A 19272-nucleotide genomic window follows, 5' to 3' on the forward strand; every position below is an offset into this window, starting at 1 on the left:
CAATTTCGCGGATTTGAGGCTGAGAAAAAAAAAAAAAAGATTTTATCTCTGGCGCATATCTGGCGCCTGTCAACACGATTTGTCCCCAATTCACCAGGGGAAAAAAGCTAGATTTCTCGCCAGAAGCTTTTCACTAATTCAGTCGCTAGGGGGGTCTGGAAAGAAGCTAAATATGACGACAAATCCGCTAAGTTGGCAACACTGCACACGGCACACAATGTTACATATTGGGTGTAATTATATATATTATGGGTGTAAACTCTGGCTTGGGGACATGACTGACTATACAGACTGCTTCATGTGCGGAACATGGCAACATAGCATCCTTTTCACTTTCATTCAAGCGAGCTGATGATGAGCTTCTCTGTACCGTACTTCCTCAAATCTGTCTGAGTGATGATGACACCAATCACGCAAACCAATCATGGTCCAATATGGTAATTGGCCACTTGCTGAAACCTGAATCCACTTTGCCTTGTGTGTGTGTGTGTGTGTGTGGGGGGGGGGGGGGGGGGGGAGGGGAGGTCATGAGGCCTGTAATATTTGCTCTCAATGAGGGAGAAAGAGTAGACCTCATCCCCCTTTTCAGACTTAAATGTGGGAAAAACATGTTAATCAAAGCAGAGTATTTGCACATACCTACACTAAAACATGTCTGGGGGAGGGACTTAAAAGGAACATTTCAGATTTGGCTGTAGATCTGTGCTTCCCTACAAGTCTCTTGTCCTTTATTTCCACTATGCATGGCACTCCACCACTTATTTCAAGGAGCACCACTCCTCGCTGCCCCCCCCCCCCCCCCTCCCTGCATCTACGGTGGAGGTCTTGTCCCCTTTATCATCCAAAACATGGACATCGTACACCGTAGCTCAGAGTGGCGAAGAGCCTCAATCAGGAGGCAAATACTGCAGGTACGAGAGGGGAAAGCAGTGCTTAAAGGTCTTATAGTGAAAGGGTCTTTTGTCAGAGGCAAAGACGAGGCGGCCTCTTTGTCCTATTCAAGAGCTCCAGCTAATGGTCTCCTTGATAACATTTCAGCTGTGTTTCTATGGCAACATCATCACTGTCTGAATGCCATCTGAATGCGTGTGAGGCTATGATCACATCGTCATGCATATATATATACCGGTATATATATATATATATATATATATATATATATATATATATATATATATATGCATGTCGATGTGACACAGGGAATCATAGCTTCAAATTGACATATTGTTTGGGAACAAAGTGAGACTACCAACGCGCCTCAAGCCTGAAACGGCTGATCCGGTGCTTCACAGGTACAAGGGCATGAGTTGCATAGGAGAAGAGATTTTGAAAGGTTCACTTCTGTGTTTAAGCATTTATTTCATATTTCATTACATTACAATTTCAGGCAGCTCTGACATTTATTTCGGACATGCTCTAGTGAAGAGTCTGCCTGTGCTATTAACCCATTTTGGGTGGGAACCCCTTTTGGTGTTTTAAACATTATGTTATAATTTAGCTATTGAAAAATAGCAGATCCACAAGCTCATAGCGCGCCACTCGTTGGCACACTATGAGCTTGTAGATCTGGGTTCATCTGGGTTAGAACCTCCCGGCCATGGCCTACAGTAGCCCCACCATCTGGGTTAGAACCTCCCGGCCATGGCCTAGTCATACTAGTGTCTAGTGTGTCACAAAATCAGAGATGATGGTGATTAGATTATCAGGCCCATGCAGTGAAAAATCCCCATACCCAGGGCTAAACAACCTCCCCCGCCTCCCAAGTCACCACTGCAAGACCATCTGTTTATTATGCACATTCCACAATCAGGTGTCTTGCTGTTAATATACCGTTCCTAGAGACGCGTTATCAGACAACGTCACACTGATAAGCACCAGCATGCATGGGTGTAGGAGGGCAGAACAGAGCCATCAAGCAAGGCTGTTTCGTCACTTTCGACTCCCATTGAAAATAATAATATTTGATTGATTTATTTTTGTTGTTGTTGACAAGAGCTTGTCAGGAGTGATTCAAACCCACACCTCCACTGGGAGAAATCCCATTATGGAACAAAAGTAACCTTGAGTCTGGCGCCTTGGCTCGTCAATCCTGACATGTCATTTTAATGAGTATCATTATGTTTAGTCATGTCCCCCCCATACAGTTGGCCATGTGGGAGGGTGTAGACGAGAAAGTGTCACCTCTGATACACCTGATGCACAAATATTTCACTAGTAATCCCTCTTAACCCATTTAGACCTGAGACCACATTCTACAGAATGTCTTCCAAATCATGACAGTTTTCTGAACAACCTACTGTATGTTTCTATATCAGTGGTGCTCAATATTTCATGTCAAGGACCCCCAATTAATATGTAATTGGCCACGGACACCCATCTCAAAACATGTTGTGGGTCGAGACAGTTTTAGCGTTAACTCCTTGCAACCGTTTGGACCCAAGGAGTTGCATGGTGACCCTTTGGTGTGGTCAGGGCTTTAGACCACTTGGCATTCCACGCTAGCAGAGTAAGTTGGAAGGAAACCTCCTTGATCTTCCACTGCTAGTAACACTTGAGCAAAGCAGTTGCCAACAAGCGACTAACACTGGATAAGATATTACTTCAGACTTGTTGATATCAGACCCACGATTGACTTCTTTGTGGGATTATAACCAATTGTGATGCTCAAGTTATCACAATAACTCAGCCATCCATCTGTGTAACGCACTCAACAGTGATTGCATCAACAATGATTGCATCATTTCTGGATGACGGAGTAGATAGCCATGGTTGTGGGAGACAGGTCAGTGTCTGTTGTTGGGTGTTGTGGGAGACAGGTCAGTGTCTGTTGTTGGGTGTTGTGGGAGACAGGTCAGTGTCTGTTGTTGGGTGTTGTGGGAGACAGGTCAGTGTCTGTTGTTGGGTGTTGTGGGAGACAGGTCAGTGTCTGTTGTTGGGTGTTGTGGGAGACAGGTCAGTGTCTGTTGTTGGGTGTTGTGGGAGACAGGTCAGTGTCTGTTGTTGGGTCTTGTGGGAGACAGGTCAGTGTCTGTTGTTGGGTGATTTGCTGTGAAAATTATGATCTTTTCAAGTTAGGAGGCGACCATCACTGTTGACAGGACATAATTTGGATCGCATAGTTGCTGCATAAATCTTGCTACTATGAATGTAAACCCAGGGTGAGTGACTCCACTGAAAATGAATGGACTTAATACAATTTAGAAGCAACTAAATGTTTTCGAGGCGTACCATGTTTATTTTCCATTTTAGTGTTTTAAGCATTATGTTATATTTTGGCTATTGAAAAAGAGAAGATCTACACAGAGTGACGCACTACGAGCTTGTAGATCTGCTTTTGTTTTTGAAAAATCATGAAAATGTGGCGCAGGAATTTTAATAAATATTCTTTCAGAGCGATTTTTTTTAACTCAAATCTTTGCTTCTGGGGGGTCCCTGAAACAACATATTTTCAGATGGGGGTCGGCAGCCAATTACATATTAATTTTGGGGTCCTTGACGTGAAAAGGTTTGAGAACCACTGACATAGAAACATGAGGTTTTTCAGAAAACTCTAGAAGACATTTTGTAGAATCGACCTCAGGTCTTAATGACAAATGAAAGATTAAAGCACCGGGAAAGCGTTACGCTAATATACTTAACATTATATTTTTATTGACCGATATACTATATTCATCAGTTCTTAATAACTCATATAGTACAATGGTGGTCACAGTTTGCTGTTAAGAGGTAATATTCCGTGTGCAATGGTGCCACCCAGTGTTCACTAAATTAACTACACAAAAAACAGAATAGTTTGTCAAAGTGCATCCTGCAAATCCTGCTGGATCAAGTTGTGAAATGTTTTTTAATTCATTCATTAAGAAGCATCATGTCTTTTAAAAGGACGTTTCAAATCACAAGCATAACCTTCTGCTTCATTTCTGAATAAAGACAAAAAATGTAATTCCAAACCACCAATTCACTTGGTTTGCACTCATTGCATCACTTAAATAAGAATAAATAATAATAAAAAGACCAATTTACACAAATGTGCTGTCCACTTCAAATGCCTCTTTCACAAGCAAGGAGAACAGGTAACTGGTTCTGGAGGGGCCGATCACTCTGATACAGGAACCCTCTACTGTGTAGAGGACGTCCTTGACCCTGGTGTGCACGTCATCGCAGACCTTAAACACCCACTGTCTCTCAGGTGAGCCGATGCTCTCAAAGTGGATCACGTGGACTCTCAGTGCCGTCTGCCAGTGCTCCACCAGGTGCTTGAGGTGTGCCAAGGCGCTCTGGACCTCCGTACTGGGACTTCCGCTCAGAGAAACACACGTGAGATCGGAGTCACCTTCTTCACACCCAAGGGACATGCCGTGCTCTCTCAGACGCCTATCAAACTCCCTCATGTCGAACTGTTTAATGTAGCTGAACGTGTTGGAGTCGACCCATATAGACTCTTCGTGCAGATTCTCCATGGCTCTTTGAGAGTACCCAGGATCTCCGGCGCCGAGGAGATCGGGCCGCCCTGTAACGGCTCTGTCATTCTTGGACGATTCTAACGTGTTTTCGGCGGGACTGCGCCCAAAGGGCTTTGCTGTGACTGTAGCATTGGTCTTGTGTCGTTTATTCATATAGTCCGAATTTGTGTGGTAACTTGGTGTTGGTGTAACTTGGATGTTCTCAATTCCGGCAGGTGACACTGAAATATCATATGCAGATTTTGGGAGAGGGAGTTTGGAGTCCACATTTGGTGTAGCATGACTTGCTGAATTACTGTCTGCTCTGGTGTGAGTTGATGAAATGTTATCCCCGACCTCAGTTTCCGACCTTTGCCCCGGACTGTGCTTATTATCGGACCCTGTCAAAGACCTAATGCTACCATTTTTCTCAACCGCACCTTCTACTTCCGAATGTACTTGCTCTTCTCCATACTGAATGTTGGCTCTGCTGATGAGGTCCTCTCTCAGGGCTTGGATGGCCTTGAAAGGCCCCTCGGCCGTGGCCCGTCTCCCCAGAAGCACGGGCTGAATACGCACAGATCTGTGCGCCGACCGTAGACTCTGGATCAGCTCCTCCAGATCACAGTCGAATTCGGAGAGGTTCACTGTAGCATTTGTCACGTAAAAGAACACCTGGGGAACGACACACACAAAGCAAACACACACAAACTGATGACCTCTCGCTTTGAACATACTTAAATGGAATAAAACAGCAACATGCAATCACCACTTTCTACCCTTGACATACGGACAGCTAAAATACCAGGCTCAGCTATACAGTATGTACCCGATCACACAGTACAGTCTACACATTAAGTAATGTGTGTAGACATTAAGTAAATAATAACATTTAAGCAGATAGTCAGAAGTGTAAAATATATATGAGACATATAGAGAACTTGGATAAATATAAACCAAAAGAAAGGCATGGTTATTCTTATGACTTGAAGCTAACATACGTACGTGTGGAGCGAAATGGAACACGGTGAGGGAACATTCCTCAGGGATCTCTTTATCTCTCAGGATATGGCACTTCTTTCGGACCACCCTTTCTGCATCTGCAACAGTTAGCGCAGTTTGGACTCTCGTTATCGTCATGAGTGTTTCATCAGTGTAGGCATATACGGTAGTGCAAACTACTGTACAACATTGCCACTGGCCATTTCAGTATAGCGGTGATAGCCTATCCCAGTGGTTTTCAATGTGGGATCTGTAAGCAAAATAATTAATGACTGATAGATACCAAAATATATACTTTATAGGGATCTGTAAAACTGTGCGTGTAATCCGTGTATAAAGGGAACCAAATGCAGCATTGCTTCCAGTTATATTCACTCTGAGACTGAGGATTTTACAGGGTCCCATGATCGCAAGAAAAAATCAAAAGGGGGTGGGGGGGTCCGTGGCTGTATGCATATCAAACTGGGGGTTCCTACAGTACATTAAAAGGTTGAGCATCACTATGACTTGGCTAGTATAGCCTATATCAGGGGTCTGCCATTGCAACCTTTTTGAAACAAAGTGCAATGTTTTATTTTCTAAATAGTGTGCCATTGTAATTGACACCACATAAAAAATTCCAACATATTTTGATTGTCCACGAATTATATTTCATATCACATTGTTATTCATTAGGCAATATCTGAGTCTCCCTCCCCAGATCGAGTTCAGAGTTTTATTAATGAATGTAGAATTCTCCCAAACTCTCATTAACAAAGTCAAGTAGCAATGCGAAAACATTAGCCTAAGATTTAGACTCTCGTACATGTAGATGTATTTGATCGATTAAGACATTTTCAATCTGAGTCTAAAATCTTATAGGCTAGGAAAACATGTGTAACAGTAAACAGACTCCAATTGTGTGTGTGTGTGTGTGTGTGTGTGTGTGTACACACACACACACACACACACACACACACACACACACACACACACACACACACACACACAATAATGCGTTTACCTTCAGCATTGTCAAATGTGACAAATGCTACCCCGGTCAAGTGCGTGGGATATTCTACAACTACATCCTCTACGTCTCCTCTTGAGCTTTGTTGTTGGAAATGCTTCTGGAGTTTGTCGATCATTCGAGTGACTGGGAGGACGTCAGGATCAGGAACTCCTGAGACCACCACAATCCTGTTCATTCTCTCCATATTCTCTGAATTAACAGCGACCACATTAACACAACAACAACAATCAACTGCAGCTGCTTCTGTCGCGAGGATTGTTTACTTTCCTTTCACTTTCGTTTCAGGCAGCCATGGCCTCTCCTCTAGTCTAGGCCAAGATCTATAGTCCCACCTTGTGTCCGCGTTGATACAGAATACAGATCTGAGATCAGTTCCAGGACTTTTAGTCCCGTTTATACATTATGGGACTTTTCTTTGGTGGACAGATCCCGATACAGCGCTTCATGCTGCATGTAGCTGCGATAGGAATTCTAGTCCAGCAGGGGTCACTGTCTACCTTTTATTGTTGCGGTTCTGCTGACTTTAGAGTAGACCATCATGCCCATAATTTACAGACCTCCCAGACAGTCCCCTCCCTTCAAATTATTTAATAGTTATAATAGTTTGTCCTTGGAAAATAATGCATTTCAGACTCACGTGATGTAAACATTTATTAAATTCAGTAAACATAAGTTAATTAACAAGTCACATGAGACCTTGCAGGCCACACCCTCGTGAATTGAGCACAAACTTAAATAGAAACAGTACTAGGGTGATGAATTCAGCCGTTTTACCATGTGCACTTTATCAAGCAAGTGGCCCTTCAAATGAAGTCTCAATAAGATATAAACAATCACTTCAATATAAAATAATCTGGCTCAGCCAAAATAATAGAACAAGGATGGGATTTTTCATGTTAAACATGAAACGTATGCAGGCGAACACCAAAACATCCCCCCCCCCCCCGCAAAAAAAATGACCATAACTTTCGTAATGTCAAGTGCAAATGTATGTAACATTCAGTGTGTGGAAAGGTGGCATTAAATAATTCAAGTAGCAGATATATATATTATTCAGCGTATACTGTATAGGGTTCACCTTTTACTTTATTTTATTTTATTTTTTACAAGCGAAATCCGTTAGGAGTTTTGAGAAAGCTATACAGTCCACCAGTTGTATATTTCAAAAGGCACAGAAAACCCCATTCTCATATCCAAGATGTTTAAGATGCTATAGTGCAGTGATTCCCAAACCTTCTCATGTCAAGGACTCTCAAATTTACACTAATTAGCCCGCGGACCCCCCATTTGAAGAGATATGCCAGGGACCCCCCATAAGAGAAGATTTCTACGGCTCTAGCAGTGATTCTCAACCCATTTAATTTCAAGGACCCCCAGTTTGACATGCATTAGTCTACGGACCCCCTTTTAATGGCATCTCTATCTCTGGGACCAATTTATATTGTAAAATATTGTTAATTTAACTCTTGAGTGTACAAATGGAACCACCACGTACACTAGTACACGTATCATTATGATACGTAAATGATACGTATACCATGTATCATTTGTACACTCTCAGAGTTACAGACCCATAAGGGTTCATTTGGTTCATACCGGTAACTATCATTTAGCTGGGGACCCCCTGGAACTCCCTCAAGGACCCCACTTTGAGAACCACTGCTATAGTGTATTCGGCAGCATACCAAATCACCATTGTCTCTAATCATCCTAATTTTAGACGCATTAACTGAAGGCTGTCAGTTGTACAGTATGTTGACGTCAGACGTGACAACATCGACATCAGGTTGACATGACAACACGTTGACAGCATTTACGTCCAAGCTATGATACAGCCAACAGGAGATTTGTTAAAAAATAAATAAAATAATGCACATTATCATTCGATATAGTGACTGCAATTTCAATGTAAAACAAAACAAATGCACACCACACTAATGTGTCTGTCTGTAACCTCGTTGAGTGTCTTTTTCGGAGGTTTCTCATTTACAAAAGTGAGCATAAAGACTATTAACGCATTATCCAGTTGGGCACCTATTAACGGCTGATTTATACTTTGTTGCATGCCGGTGTCCCCCCCCCCCCCCCCCCCACCCCCGTGAACGGCTGATCTACAAGCTGCGATCTACAACGCGTCATGAAATTGTAGACAGGACATTTTTGGTGTGAGAAATAATGCTGAACAAACCATAAATCAGACTTAATGTGGCTGGCTGAGTGACGTAAAGCCGACGAATATCTCATACGGAGAAGCATTGCTGGTGGTGAGACAGACTTAACGAAATAATATTTTGCATGGTTTTGAGAACTTGTAAAAGTTTAGGTGCCCTTGACTGATAATTTTCTTACAGTGCAATTATTTTTAAGACAGCAGAACAGAATAGTAATCTCTCTTGCCTACAATTGTATTAATATCCTCCAAACCTTCAGCCATGCCAATGATTTCCCCGGTGCAACTAGATCTTTTTTTGACTGTTCAGTTATCTGTTCAAGTGGCTGGTAAAATATACAGACACAGAATAGCCACAATTCATCATCGGTTTGGTTGGTAGATTTTACCCCCAGCTTCACAAACTCAAAAACAAATCAAAAACACACTTCAAAACAATCAAATAAGGAGCAAGTGTCGAACTTTGGCAAAAGATGGGTGGCAGCGAAGGCCTGCGCTTCAGTGTTCAGTGTTCCTTTTGGGATCCTGCACCCCCATCTCTTGCACTGAGTGAGTCAGCGCTACTGTGTGCGTTGGCCTGGATCGTTGAATCACGCAGCTCCTGTTGGTTACTCGTTTGCAGTTTGAAAAGCGTTGAGAGGGCTGAGGGCCACTACGTCGGAGCAGGGCGCTCTGTGCAGCGGATTTGGAGGGGAAAGGTGGCCAGGATGGTGTTATGACGACGCCAGGTCTCTCGGAGGCTTGCAGCTGCCGGGGGGAAGCTCCTGGACGGGAGACTCCTGTTTCTTGGCTGCGGATTCGTCCTGTGGCCGGGGCTGGCGTTCAGACAGCCATTTGATCATAGCGCCGCCTCGGCAGAGCTCTCCCAGGAGACGGTGGGCCTCGCCACAGCTGATGCCCTCTGGTAGGTCTGTCACCTCCAGAATCCGTCCGCTCACTGCACACGAACAAACGGACAGACGGCGCCGTGAGGCGTAGATGTACGAGTGAGCCAGTGATGATGGATTGTCCAGCATCCATTTGGCACGTTGGTACCAAATGGAGACTTCAATATTCACCTGTTTTGTACATTTTGGGGAGCTTGCTGATTTTAGGGAGCACGTGAATAAGACAAACATTAAAAGTCCATAGACTTGGCTGCCACATGACATGTCTAGTGAAAACGTTGTGTAGAGTGATATGTCTTTGTATTTTCTTTCAATCGTAAAATACAATATGTAATTGCGATCATCGGTTCTTTAGTTATGGGCTGTTGAATAAAAAAGGCGGACGGAGACAGACTTTTCACTTCCAGTTCATTTCCGCCGGGTATCTGTTGCCTAGCAACATAGAACCATTCATATGTAATCACTGAAAAGACGGTTCTGACGTCCAGGGGGTGTGACGTTAAGTGGCAACATTTACAGTTTAAGCTTATTGAACTAACTTACCACATGAACCCTAGTGTCCTGTCATAACAGATGAATATTCGGTGATGGTGAAAATCGGTGAACATTTTGTGAGAAACGCGTATGTACTATTTTCGGCGAAGATATTTTTGGTGTAGAAGGAAAACGGAGGGGCCAAGTACAGACGCCTGGGGGCACCGCAGTGCACAGGGTTTAAGTGGTGATAAAAAAAGGCATGGTTGTTCAATCTAAGAATTAGTCTCTTTTGTCTTAATTTCTGAAATTTTAGCAAAGTATAAAGATAGACCACCTGGATATGAGCCTATTTTCTTACAGTATCTATTATAGTGGAAGGGCCATTTCACAGGGACAACACCTGAATAATAAAAAAAAGAGGAAAAAAAAAAAGTGTGAAGCTACGATACAATATTTGGAATAATCAGCACTTTCTTAATACCGCTGGGGGCTGCAGGTTCCACTACCAGGTGTGAATTGTGCCCCGTCTGTAATTTAATTCTGCTTACATTCACAAACACCTTTTCCACTACTGTGGAGCGCAGCAAGAATATTCTGACCACGAAAAAAAGGAAGGAAAAAAAACGTAGGAAACTTGATGTTGCATGGCCGTAAATCTGCTAAATAGCCTATATAGCAATTGGTTTTTAACCCTCACAATCTGCGATGTGAATTTCCACTCTCTGCCCAACAGCTGTTTGAGGGGGGTGGGGAGAAAAGAAAAAGAAAACCCAACATTATTTCATTCGAGAAATTCCACGACTTAAGTGTTGGTGACTCTCTGTGCAGTCTACACCCCGGGTGAAACGCCCGGGAAGAGCTCTTCACTCTGATATCTCATGCTTTGTCAGGACTCGGGAGAGCGCCGGAATGAATTTGAAAATGCCTCTCCTTATCTGTGAAAGTGCATGACATGCTCACATTTTACACGGTTGGGAGGCCAGTAATGACCAGAGGCCTCCGATAAAATATATGGAGTCTCTCCAGACAGAGAGTCCGTCCCGTCGTCGTCAGTCTCCGCTAGCGGAGGCTTCCCGTCCAGAGTTCCTATTACCTGGTTCACCTACACTGAGATCTGTAGCCACGGTCTTCCTGCCGGTCCTTCTGCCTTGGCTGCCGTGCCAGATTCCCATGTGAGCCTAAAGGAGGATACACATTGTTAATAATATAATAGACACAAATTTCATCTTCCTTTCGTAAATAATGAAAATAGCCGATCTACAAGCTCACCGATGCGGTAGCCTACATTGTGAGATTGTAGATATAGGAAGTATAAATAACTGATAAAAATAACATACTGTCAAGCTAACAATTCAGCTTGAAAATCAGCACTTTTCGTGCGATGGAGTATAAAGTAAGCGTTGGACAGACATGCTCATCAGTGGCTGAGTGCTTAAAGGTATTGCTGTGGCCATTTTCAACACACAATTGAGCATCTCTGAAATGGAGCCGAAGCCGTTCTGAAAAGTTTACTCCAGTTGATTGCAAAATAGCAACCTTGGCTTTAGAAAAACTAACATGAATGGCATTGATGCAATGGGGCAGCTGTAGAGCTACCTGGTGGTTGGCCATCATGTGTGTTGCATGGATCAGTGGTGGTCCCATAGGAGGTTTGTACTGAAGAGGTTGTCCCAGCAGAGGGTAATGTCCTTCACCTGAAGGTGACAATTCAAACCACATCATCATCACCAGGAAACACTACTTTTCCACATCTGTTTTAAAGCCTTCCTGGTGGGCTGAATCCGTTAGCCTATGTACGTACACTGCACCACCGCATACAAAAGAGTTTAGAGTTTATTTTCAACTTGATAAAGTCAACAGACATTGTGAGAGACCTGTGACATCAGTATCGTTTATAATTAGTATAATATATAATGCTGAATTACAGTATAATTATGCAGTTAAAACCTATATACTTCATTGACCAGTGTCCCCTCTCTACGCCAAATAGCGATCTATAATCCCACTTGTGAGTTTGTCGGTGTGTGTGTGTGTGGGGGGGGGGTATCAACAAAGTTCCATCTCATGTCAAGTCAGATTGATGCAGGGGTCAGTCCCTGAAGCTGACCTTGTCCATTGGGGCAGAAGGCTGGAGGGAGGTGGTGGTGGTGCTGATGCTGGTGGGACATGATGGAGATGGCCGAGAGGCCCGAGGGGAGGCCCTTGAGGCCGCCCAGGAGGCCCGGTGACGGAGACGGAACCGGGGAGGGAGAGCTGGCCTGCTGGACTCTGCTCTGCAGACAAACACACCAGGAGTATAGGAGGAGGAGGCCGAAGAGGACAGGACAGCACAGGAGAGGACGTAATAAGACTTCCATTTCAAAAACACAAGCCTCATCGGTGCAGTAGTTTAGGGGAAAAGTGGTTCTTCGTTTTCTCTCGTCTTGTTTGAGTAAGTGTCTTTGATGTAGAATTTCATAGACACTCCCCTAATGTACAGTACCATTACAAACTGACACTAGACTAAGACAATACTGTGTGTGTGTGTGTGTGTGTGTGTGTGTGTGTGTGTGTGTGTGTGTGTCCTATTCAATAATGTTATAAAACCTGCCCAGAGTACCAGATGGTGGGGTTTACCAAATAATGGATATCGTTGCTCTCAGGCAGAAACCTTGTATCTCCACATTTCAATTTTCATCCCTCTATTCCCCGACCTGACCGGACATTTACATGAATTGAAAATCTTTTTTCTTTTCTCAGTAACTCGTCTGTGACTATTTTCACATCATTCATAAAGAAACATATATACCAGTGGTTTTCAACCAGTGGACCTTGGGGGGGGGGGGTTCCAGGTGGTCCCCAGCTAAATGATGGGAGTTGGTAACCAAATGTACCATTATCGCTCTTTAACTCTTGAGAGCGTAAAATGAAACCAAATGGAGCCTTCCGGGTCCATTTGGTTTCATTTTATGCTCTCAAGAGTGAAATAATTGTTAAAAATCTACATTATTTAATTTACAAGAATTCGACACAATATAGTTATTTTGATCAATACGGCACGTAATTGTGGACACAGTCTTATCCAACGACATCATAATATAATAGAGAGGCTAAATATCATCAAATGGTGGCCTGTGGCTCAAATGCCAAATAAATAATGTATAATGGTCCTTGATATGAAAAGGGTTGAAAACCACTGGTATATATACTCCATGACGACGGAGAATGTGACATTCTTGGCTGGCCTTTCAGTTAGCTCTCGCAGGCAACGCTTGTACCTGGCAGTCGTGGAAAGAAACTAAGTACATTTACTTCTCAGACCCAAATATAATTACTAGTTACTTTGTAGCATATATTTAGATTTTTATTATTACAAAACATACATTAGCCTCTTGAGCCATAAATGCATTTCAGCCATTTGAATAGCTTGTAGATTGTGAGCTTGTACAGCCATTTCCAAAATATTTAATACATTTAAAAAACGTGAAATGGGACATTCTGCATAACGTTTACTTTGACTACGTTGACTTTTGGTACTTTTTGATGCCAATACTTTTGTACGTCTACTCAAGTACATTTTGAATTCCTTTTTACTCGTAACAGAGTATTTCTATATTGCATAATTTTACTTAAATCTGAATTGTGAGTACTTTTCTCCACCACTGGTACCTGGGGGCTCTCCAGAGGCGCTAGTGGTGGTGGCGGCTCTGTTAGCCTGCGGCTGCGATGGTGGGGTTCCTGGCTGCCGGGGTACTTGTGAGCCAACGCTTTCCTCTGGCAGGGCGAGTGGGGCCGCGGCTGGTGGCTGGATGGCACCGTCACCTGCATCATCACCATCCCACTACCTGGGGGTGGTGGCGGCGGGAGGACCCCTGCTCTCAGACACACACGCGTATAAGCAGACCATGTGATCAGGGGGACTCGCAGAAAAGTAATATAAGCGGGAGTCAGAACCTTCATATAATTGGTCCTCACTAATGTTCATGATAAAATGCCACAATTTCTTCCTACTCGGTCTGTGTCTCATAGGAGGGCTGTGGCCAGTTCAGAAACCCGTCCAGTGACATCATCGATGGGGAATCCGAGCTAATAGAAACTGCAAGCTTTCCATTCCTGAAAAGTTGCAATGCGAAAATGAAAGCCTGTGGTTTTTTATCGTGAACATGATAGGCTAAAAAGTGGTCCGAAAGCAGCTGATCTATAAGCTCATTGTGCGCTTGTAGATCGGCTATTCTTTGGCTAAATATCAGAGTCTCTAGTATAGAACCCTGGGGGACCCTGGTCAACTAAGTACATAGGGTTTAAGTGGTTAAATGCTGATAATGAAAAGGCACACATTCCTGACTGCAAAGTGTTTCGTGTGGCTTGGTTATTTCATTAGTTGCTCCACATTTCATTGACCTCTACAGATCTCAAAGTACAGGTTTAGTTTCAGAAAAGTGCCTCGAGAGTACAGTCGGCGGTCAGGGACATGTACGTATAGCGCTGACACTTGATTGTATCTGTCAAGTGTAACTGATCGATTTTTCCACTTACAGTCTTTGTAACCATGAGGTGACCCTGTCATCGTGCTATAACATGCCCCGGGCAAAATAATTTACGGCGGAAATTGCTCAATTAATTTTGCCTTTACTGTTGGTACAGTAAGAGTGTGTGTGTGTGTGTGTGTGTGTGTTTGCTGGGGGCGGGTATATTACATGTGTACATTAGAGAGCTTCACAATGAGGAAATGTTTCTCACAACTCCTGCGTGTTTCTGCCTATAATACATTCAAATCTAATTAGCTAACTGTTAACATAAAGCTTAGCCCAGTTGCTCTCTGAGCTCTAATCGTATGCAAACTTTGCTCAGCCAAAGGCACTGTTGATTTATGAATTATTAAAGACCGGCCGGCGCGTAATAAACCAGCAAGGACAATGGATTCTGCTCCGACTTAATCAGGTGATTATTTCTGGACCCAAACTAGCCAATTAAATGTGTTTACAGGAGGAGGCTGCAGGTAGGAGCCCTTGCTGGACCTCCAGCCGACCTCATTACAGATGAGCTGAAAATGATGGCTCTGTCTATTTCTCCCTCATAGTCATCAGACATGAATAATAAAAGGTCATTAGGAGGGAGATAACACCCCTCCCCACTCCGAACCCCCAACACACACACACATACACACAAACATGCATGTGTGTGCACGGCCGCACGCACGCATGCCTCTAGACAAAGACAATGTTGCCTGGAAGCAATCTCAAGGGTAATGCAAATGTGAGAGATGGCACTTAAAAGTTCTCCACCAATGGAGATGATGAACAGCATATTTCTCGCGATATAAAATCTAGCTTTAGATTGACAGTTTTAACCACCCTAGCGTCCCTGTACCGTACGTGCTGGGCATGTCATAATAGGTCCATGACGTTTGGCAAAATATTTGGTGAAAATAAGCAGCTCTTCAAGCTATATCTTGTCAGAGAGATTTGGTGTTGAAGGAAAACAAATCACACCCGTGTGAAGTGAGGGGCGCTCTTATCATCATACATCACATTCCGTGCTCATCACAAATGTCATTCCGGCCAATCACTTTGGGCGTCTTCACTTTTCTGCCCTCACTTTTATCTTCATTATGTACTTGTGTGCTCAGCCAATCAAACCATCGATATGGAGGTGATCAGCCAATCACAAGCCAATGTTTGTGTTTACACAAACCCGGGACGCTGGGCATAGGAGAGGCTAGCGCCCCTCAAACAAAAAAGGCCAAGGATAGGGCCCTGGGGGACCCCGGTCAATGATGTATAATAAGTGGTTAATTGGATCAGAGTAGAGCAGCCCGGTGATGAATGAGACCTGAAACATTACTTCACTTGACCCTGGAAGGACATCTTCTGGGGGTATAGAGGCCCTCAGCTGCCATCTATTCTATAGCATGCCTTTGAATTATTTTTCTGCCATCTACGAACATATTCGGACCCCTAGGCTAGGGTACGGCAGGTGCCAACTATACGTACATGTTACATGCCATACATGTGTCCATGTATGGCCTACTTGTGTGCAAGGTGCAAGATGTCACCTCGACAGAGTGCATTTCTAGTTTATTATGCGAGCACAGAATTTTACACAGCTTTTCTTCCTTTTCTTTTTTGTTATATTGATATCGACAGCGTGTGCTCTGGAGCTCCAACGAAAGCCTGTGTGGCTCCATGCTAACATTAGGACTTTAGGCCGTTTCTAATGAGACCCTAGTACTACAGGGTCATTTCCTGTGTTCCATGTTTGTCAATAGGATATCGTAGTAGTAGCAGTAGTAGTAGGAGGCAGCAGGAGCAGATGTTAAAGCTGCACTCCTTAAGTTTCATGTCCTATACTGCTCTTCCAAAAAGAGAACCCCTGCTTGACAAGGGGAGAGTTTCAGGCATAAGGCTAGACTGGGGGACCCCCGGTGTCAACTGAAGTGTTATAGTGTTTAAGTGGTCAAATGCAAGGCAGTCTCTTGGATCGCACAATATTCAAATATTAAAACGCAATTTTTGTGAATGGCAAATGACACACAGATGACGGCTTCTGTTCGCGACTTTCAGGAGTTACTGTACATCTGTAGCATTTCAAGATGGTGGAAGAGTTGTCTGACAGTCAGTCTATTCCAAGATTGATTGGCCTGATTTTGTCCTTTTCCGTATTGATTGGTCTGCCTGCCAATCTCCAGCAGAAGTTGGCGTTAATTCCAGAACAGCACCTCTGTAGGGATCTGCAGTCAAGGGTATGTCTTGAGGTCCCCCGGGAGCTTATAGCCAGTACCTGATCGATGCTCCACTTCCATAGGACATTCAGGACGGGAACCCCTTTAGGTGTTTTTAAGCATTATGTTATATTTTAGCTATTGAAAAATAGCATAAGATCTAAGCTTGTAGATCTGCTTTGAATATATATTCACAGCGAATATTTTTAACTTGTATCTTTGCTTCTGGGGAGGTCACTGGAACTACAGTACATATTTTCAGATGGTCTAAATGTGTTAATGACGCTGGTTCTCTGACTGAAGATGCTTGATAACGTATTTTCGTCATTATGATAACTTTGTGGCTAGGCTGGGTCTTTTGGGGGCTGGCAGGGTCAGTACCTGTATACTGTTGTCCTCCTGTATGCTGCTGGGAGACACAGGGCGATGCGGCTTGGGGGAACTGAAGCTGCTCAACAGCCTGGGCGGGCAAGAAACTCACTGTCGAACTGTGGACACACACACACACACACACACACACACACACACACACGCACACACACACACACACACACACACACTTCAGTGAATGTGCTCAGAGATTTCACACGGTGTGTCGACATATAAAGAAAATCATGTCGTGCTGCATCAATATTCTAGTGTTCACACAGTGGTTCTCGATGCCCTCGAGGGGGTTCCAGCCAGGGGGGTCCTTGAGGGGGGATGCAGGGGGTGCCCAGCTAAATGATTGGTAGGTAGTTACTGTAGTAACCAAATGGACTCTTTTACTGTAGGATTGTAACTCTTAGAGTTATGGGGGTCCGTCTGTGGCCTAATTCATGCATATTAAAACAGAGGGTTCTCAAAATGAAATGAAAAAGAAAAAAGCGCTGGTCTAGTGCACTATAAAGGGGACAGATGCCCTAGTTGCTTGGCTTACACCGACAGTAAGCCACTATGACCTACTTATGTCTTGTTCCCCCTCACGCTGCTGGTCCGATTACAAATGATGTACAAATATCATTCTTTAGGTGACACAGAGAACAGGGCAGGGTCCGTGCGAGATTGAACACCACACAATCGCATGCGAGTGTGAGCAATTTGCGCATGCAGTCGGTCCGAACGAGACACATCTGTAAAGCGAGTGTTGTGCCGGTGCAACACCAACGCTCCAGCAGCTCCCCGTGCTGTGCTGAGGCTGGTGAAATGCAGGTTGCAGCTGGGCAGCGGGTCCTCATGGGAGAGCGCCGAGCTGTCCTGACAATGCTATATAAATCACTCCCACACGGACTGCCCTACAAAAACCAAACAACAGCCTCATTTAACAGTCAGGGACGGTGAGAAAGTGTCCTTCGGTGTTATTCATCAGTGTCGTGTAGTGCAGTGTGTGCGTGTGAACGCGCGTGCGTGCATGCTTAGCCGTCTACACTTTGTGCTTGTGTTGGCCTGTGGACATGTGCATGCTCGATGACCCTGACACCATCAGGCATCACTAATCCCACTGTCTGTTCCCAGATTGATTGGGGCCCGCGGCGGAAGATATTAATTACACGTTTGGTTTTCTCATGACTTGTTCCATCAATCAGGCGTCACGGGAGACCTCCAGCACACCGACGGACGGACTAACGGGGGAAATTGACTACAGCACCTCAAACAGGCTCTCGGAGCGCTGATTCATCGGCGATCACGAAGAGGCCAGTTCACCGAACGCACAACAGGACCGCGATCGCAAATTGTTTCAAAGTCGAGTCAAGATAGCCTTCTTTGCATTGAGGTGATGTTGATAGGTAGGGCTGTACTGAAGTATTTCAGCAGGAAGCAAATTAAAACTTTTAAAACGCGAGAACAGCTGTGGCTTAATTGGACTTTGCAAATATTTCTGGAGTGGACTGGCCTTGCACCTTCTCTCAGTTGGAGGAAGTAGAGACAGTATAGGAGCATGAGAGTGAATGATATGCAGTCATGAGCCCTAAAGCCTAATTTACAGTATACTTGAAAATAACTGTGGTGTGTCTCGTTGAACTTGAAAAATATTAATTATCAACTGGGCTTAAGAGTCAATATAGGCATTGTCATTATAGGCAAAACAATTATTATCATCCAAAAAAAACCTCACACTCGTGTGAAGTGAGGGGCGCAGCCAGCATATATATCAGCCAGATGACGTCTTACATTGGCATTTACTGCCCTAAACAAAGACAGTTATGTTTAACACTCTGACTCCTGAACACGACTTACACAAGTTCATTGACTGTAGAACAGCTTCCCTCCCAATAACTGACCGAGTTATGTTTTCATTGTTTAATCCGCGTTTTTAATACGTTTTAAGTCATACAGGGTTTCCATCGGACAGAGTGGGATAGGTGGCGCGTTTTGATGACGTCATCGCAAAAACATCCGTCGCACCGGCATGCAGGGGGTTCTGAGGCCCAATGCATTACAATGGCGGCGGTGGCGCGCAAGCGCGCACGTTCCTTCTCCGCTCTGTTGTTGTGATCGCCACTTTGGAATATTTTTGAACACTCCGACAAGCGATTACGTCCTTTTAAAGTGGATTTTCATGACAAGCAATTAACGATCAAGTCGGCGCAGTGGCTCTTCAA

General features: G+C 44.0%; 2 protein-coding genes across 2 annotated transcripts in view; both read right to left on the minus strand.

Moving 5' to 3' along the window:
* Positions 1–3807: 3807 nt before the first annotated feature.
* Positions 3808–6717, minus strand: LOC308311565 (uncharacterized protein). The gene is made up of 3 exons (XM_080758298.1): positions 6448–6717; positions 5448–5542; positions 3808–5117 (listed from the first exon to the last, which is right to left on the minus strand). The coding sequence occupies exons 1-3, from the start codon at positions 6638–6640 to the stop codon at positions 4020–4022; spliced, it is 1386 nt and encodes a 461-aa protein (XP_080614424.1). The 5' UTR covers positions 6641–6717; the 3' UTR covers positions 3808–4019.
* A 464-nt stretch (positions 6718–7181) lies between these two features.
* The window catches only part of LOC308311783 (R3H domain-containing protein 1-like), a 68147-nt gene continuing 56056 nt past the window's right edge, over positions 7182–19272 (minus strand). Inside the window, exons 19-24 of the mRNA XM_080758561.1 lie at positions 17072–17178; positions 13639–13841; positions 12098–12263; positions 11587–11684; positions 11093–11168; positions 7182–9563 (exon numbers count right to left, since the gene is read on the minus strand). Of these exons, the coding sequence (XP_080614687.1) occupies positions 9340–9563; positions 11093–11168; positions 11587–11684; positions 12098–12263; positions 13639–13841; positions 17072–17178 (874 nt within the window). The 3' untranslated portion in view covers positions 7182–9339. The remainder of the gene's footprint in view (positions 9564–11092; positions 11169–11586; positions 11685–12097; positions 12264–13638; positions 13842–17071; positions 17179–19272) is intronic.

The sequence above is a fragment of the Protomyctophum bolini genome, assembly GCF_963924005.1.
Source record: "Protomyctophum bolini genome assembly, chromosome: 24".
Classification (NCBI taxonomy): domain Eukaryota; kingdom Metazoa; phylum Chordata; class Actinopteri; order Myctophiformes; family Myctophidae; genus Protomyctophum; species Protomyctophum bolini.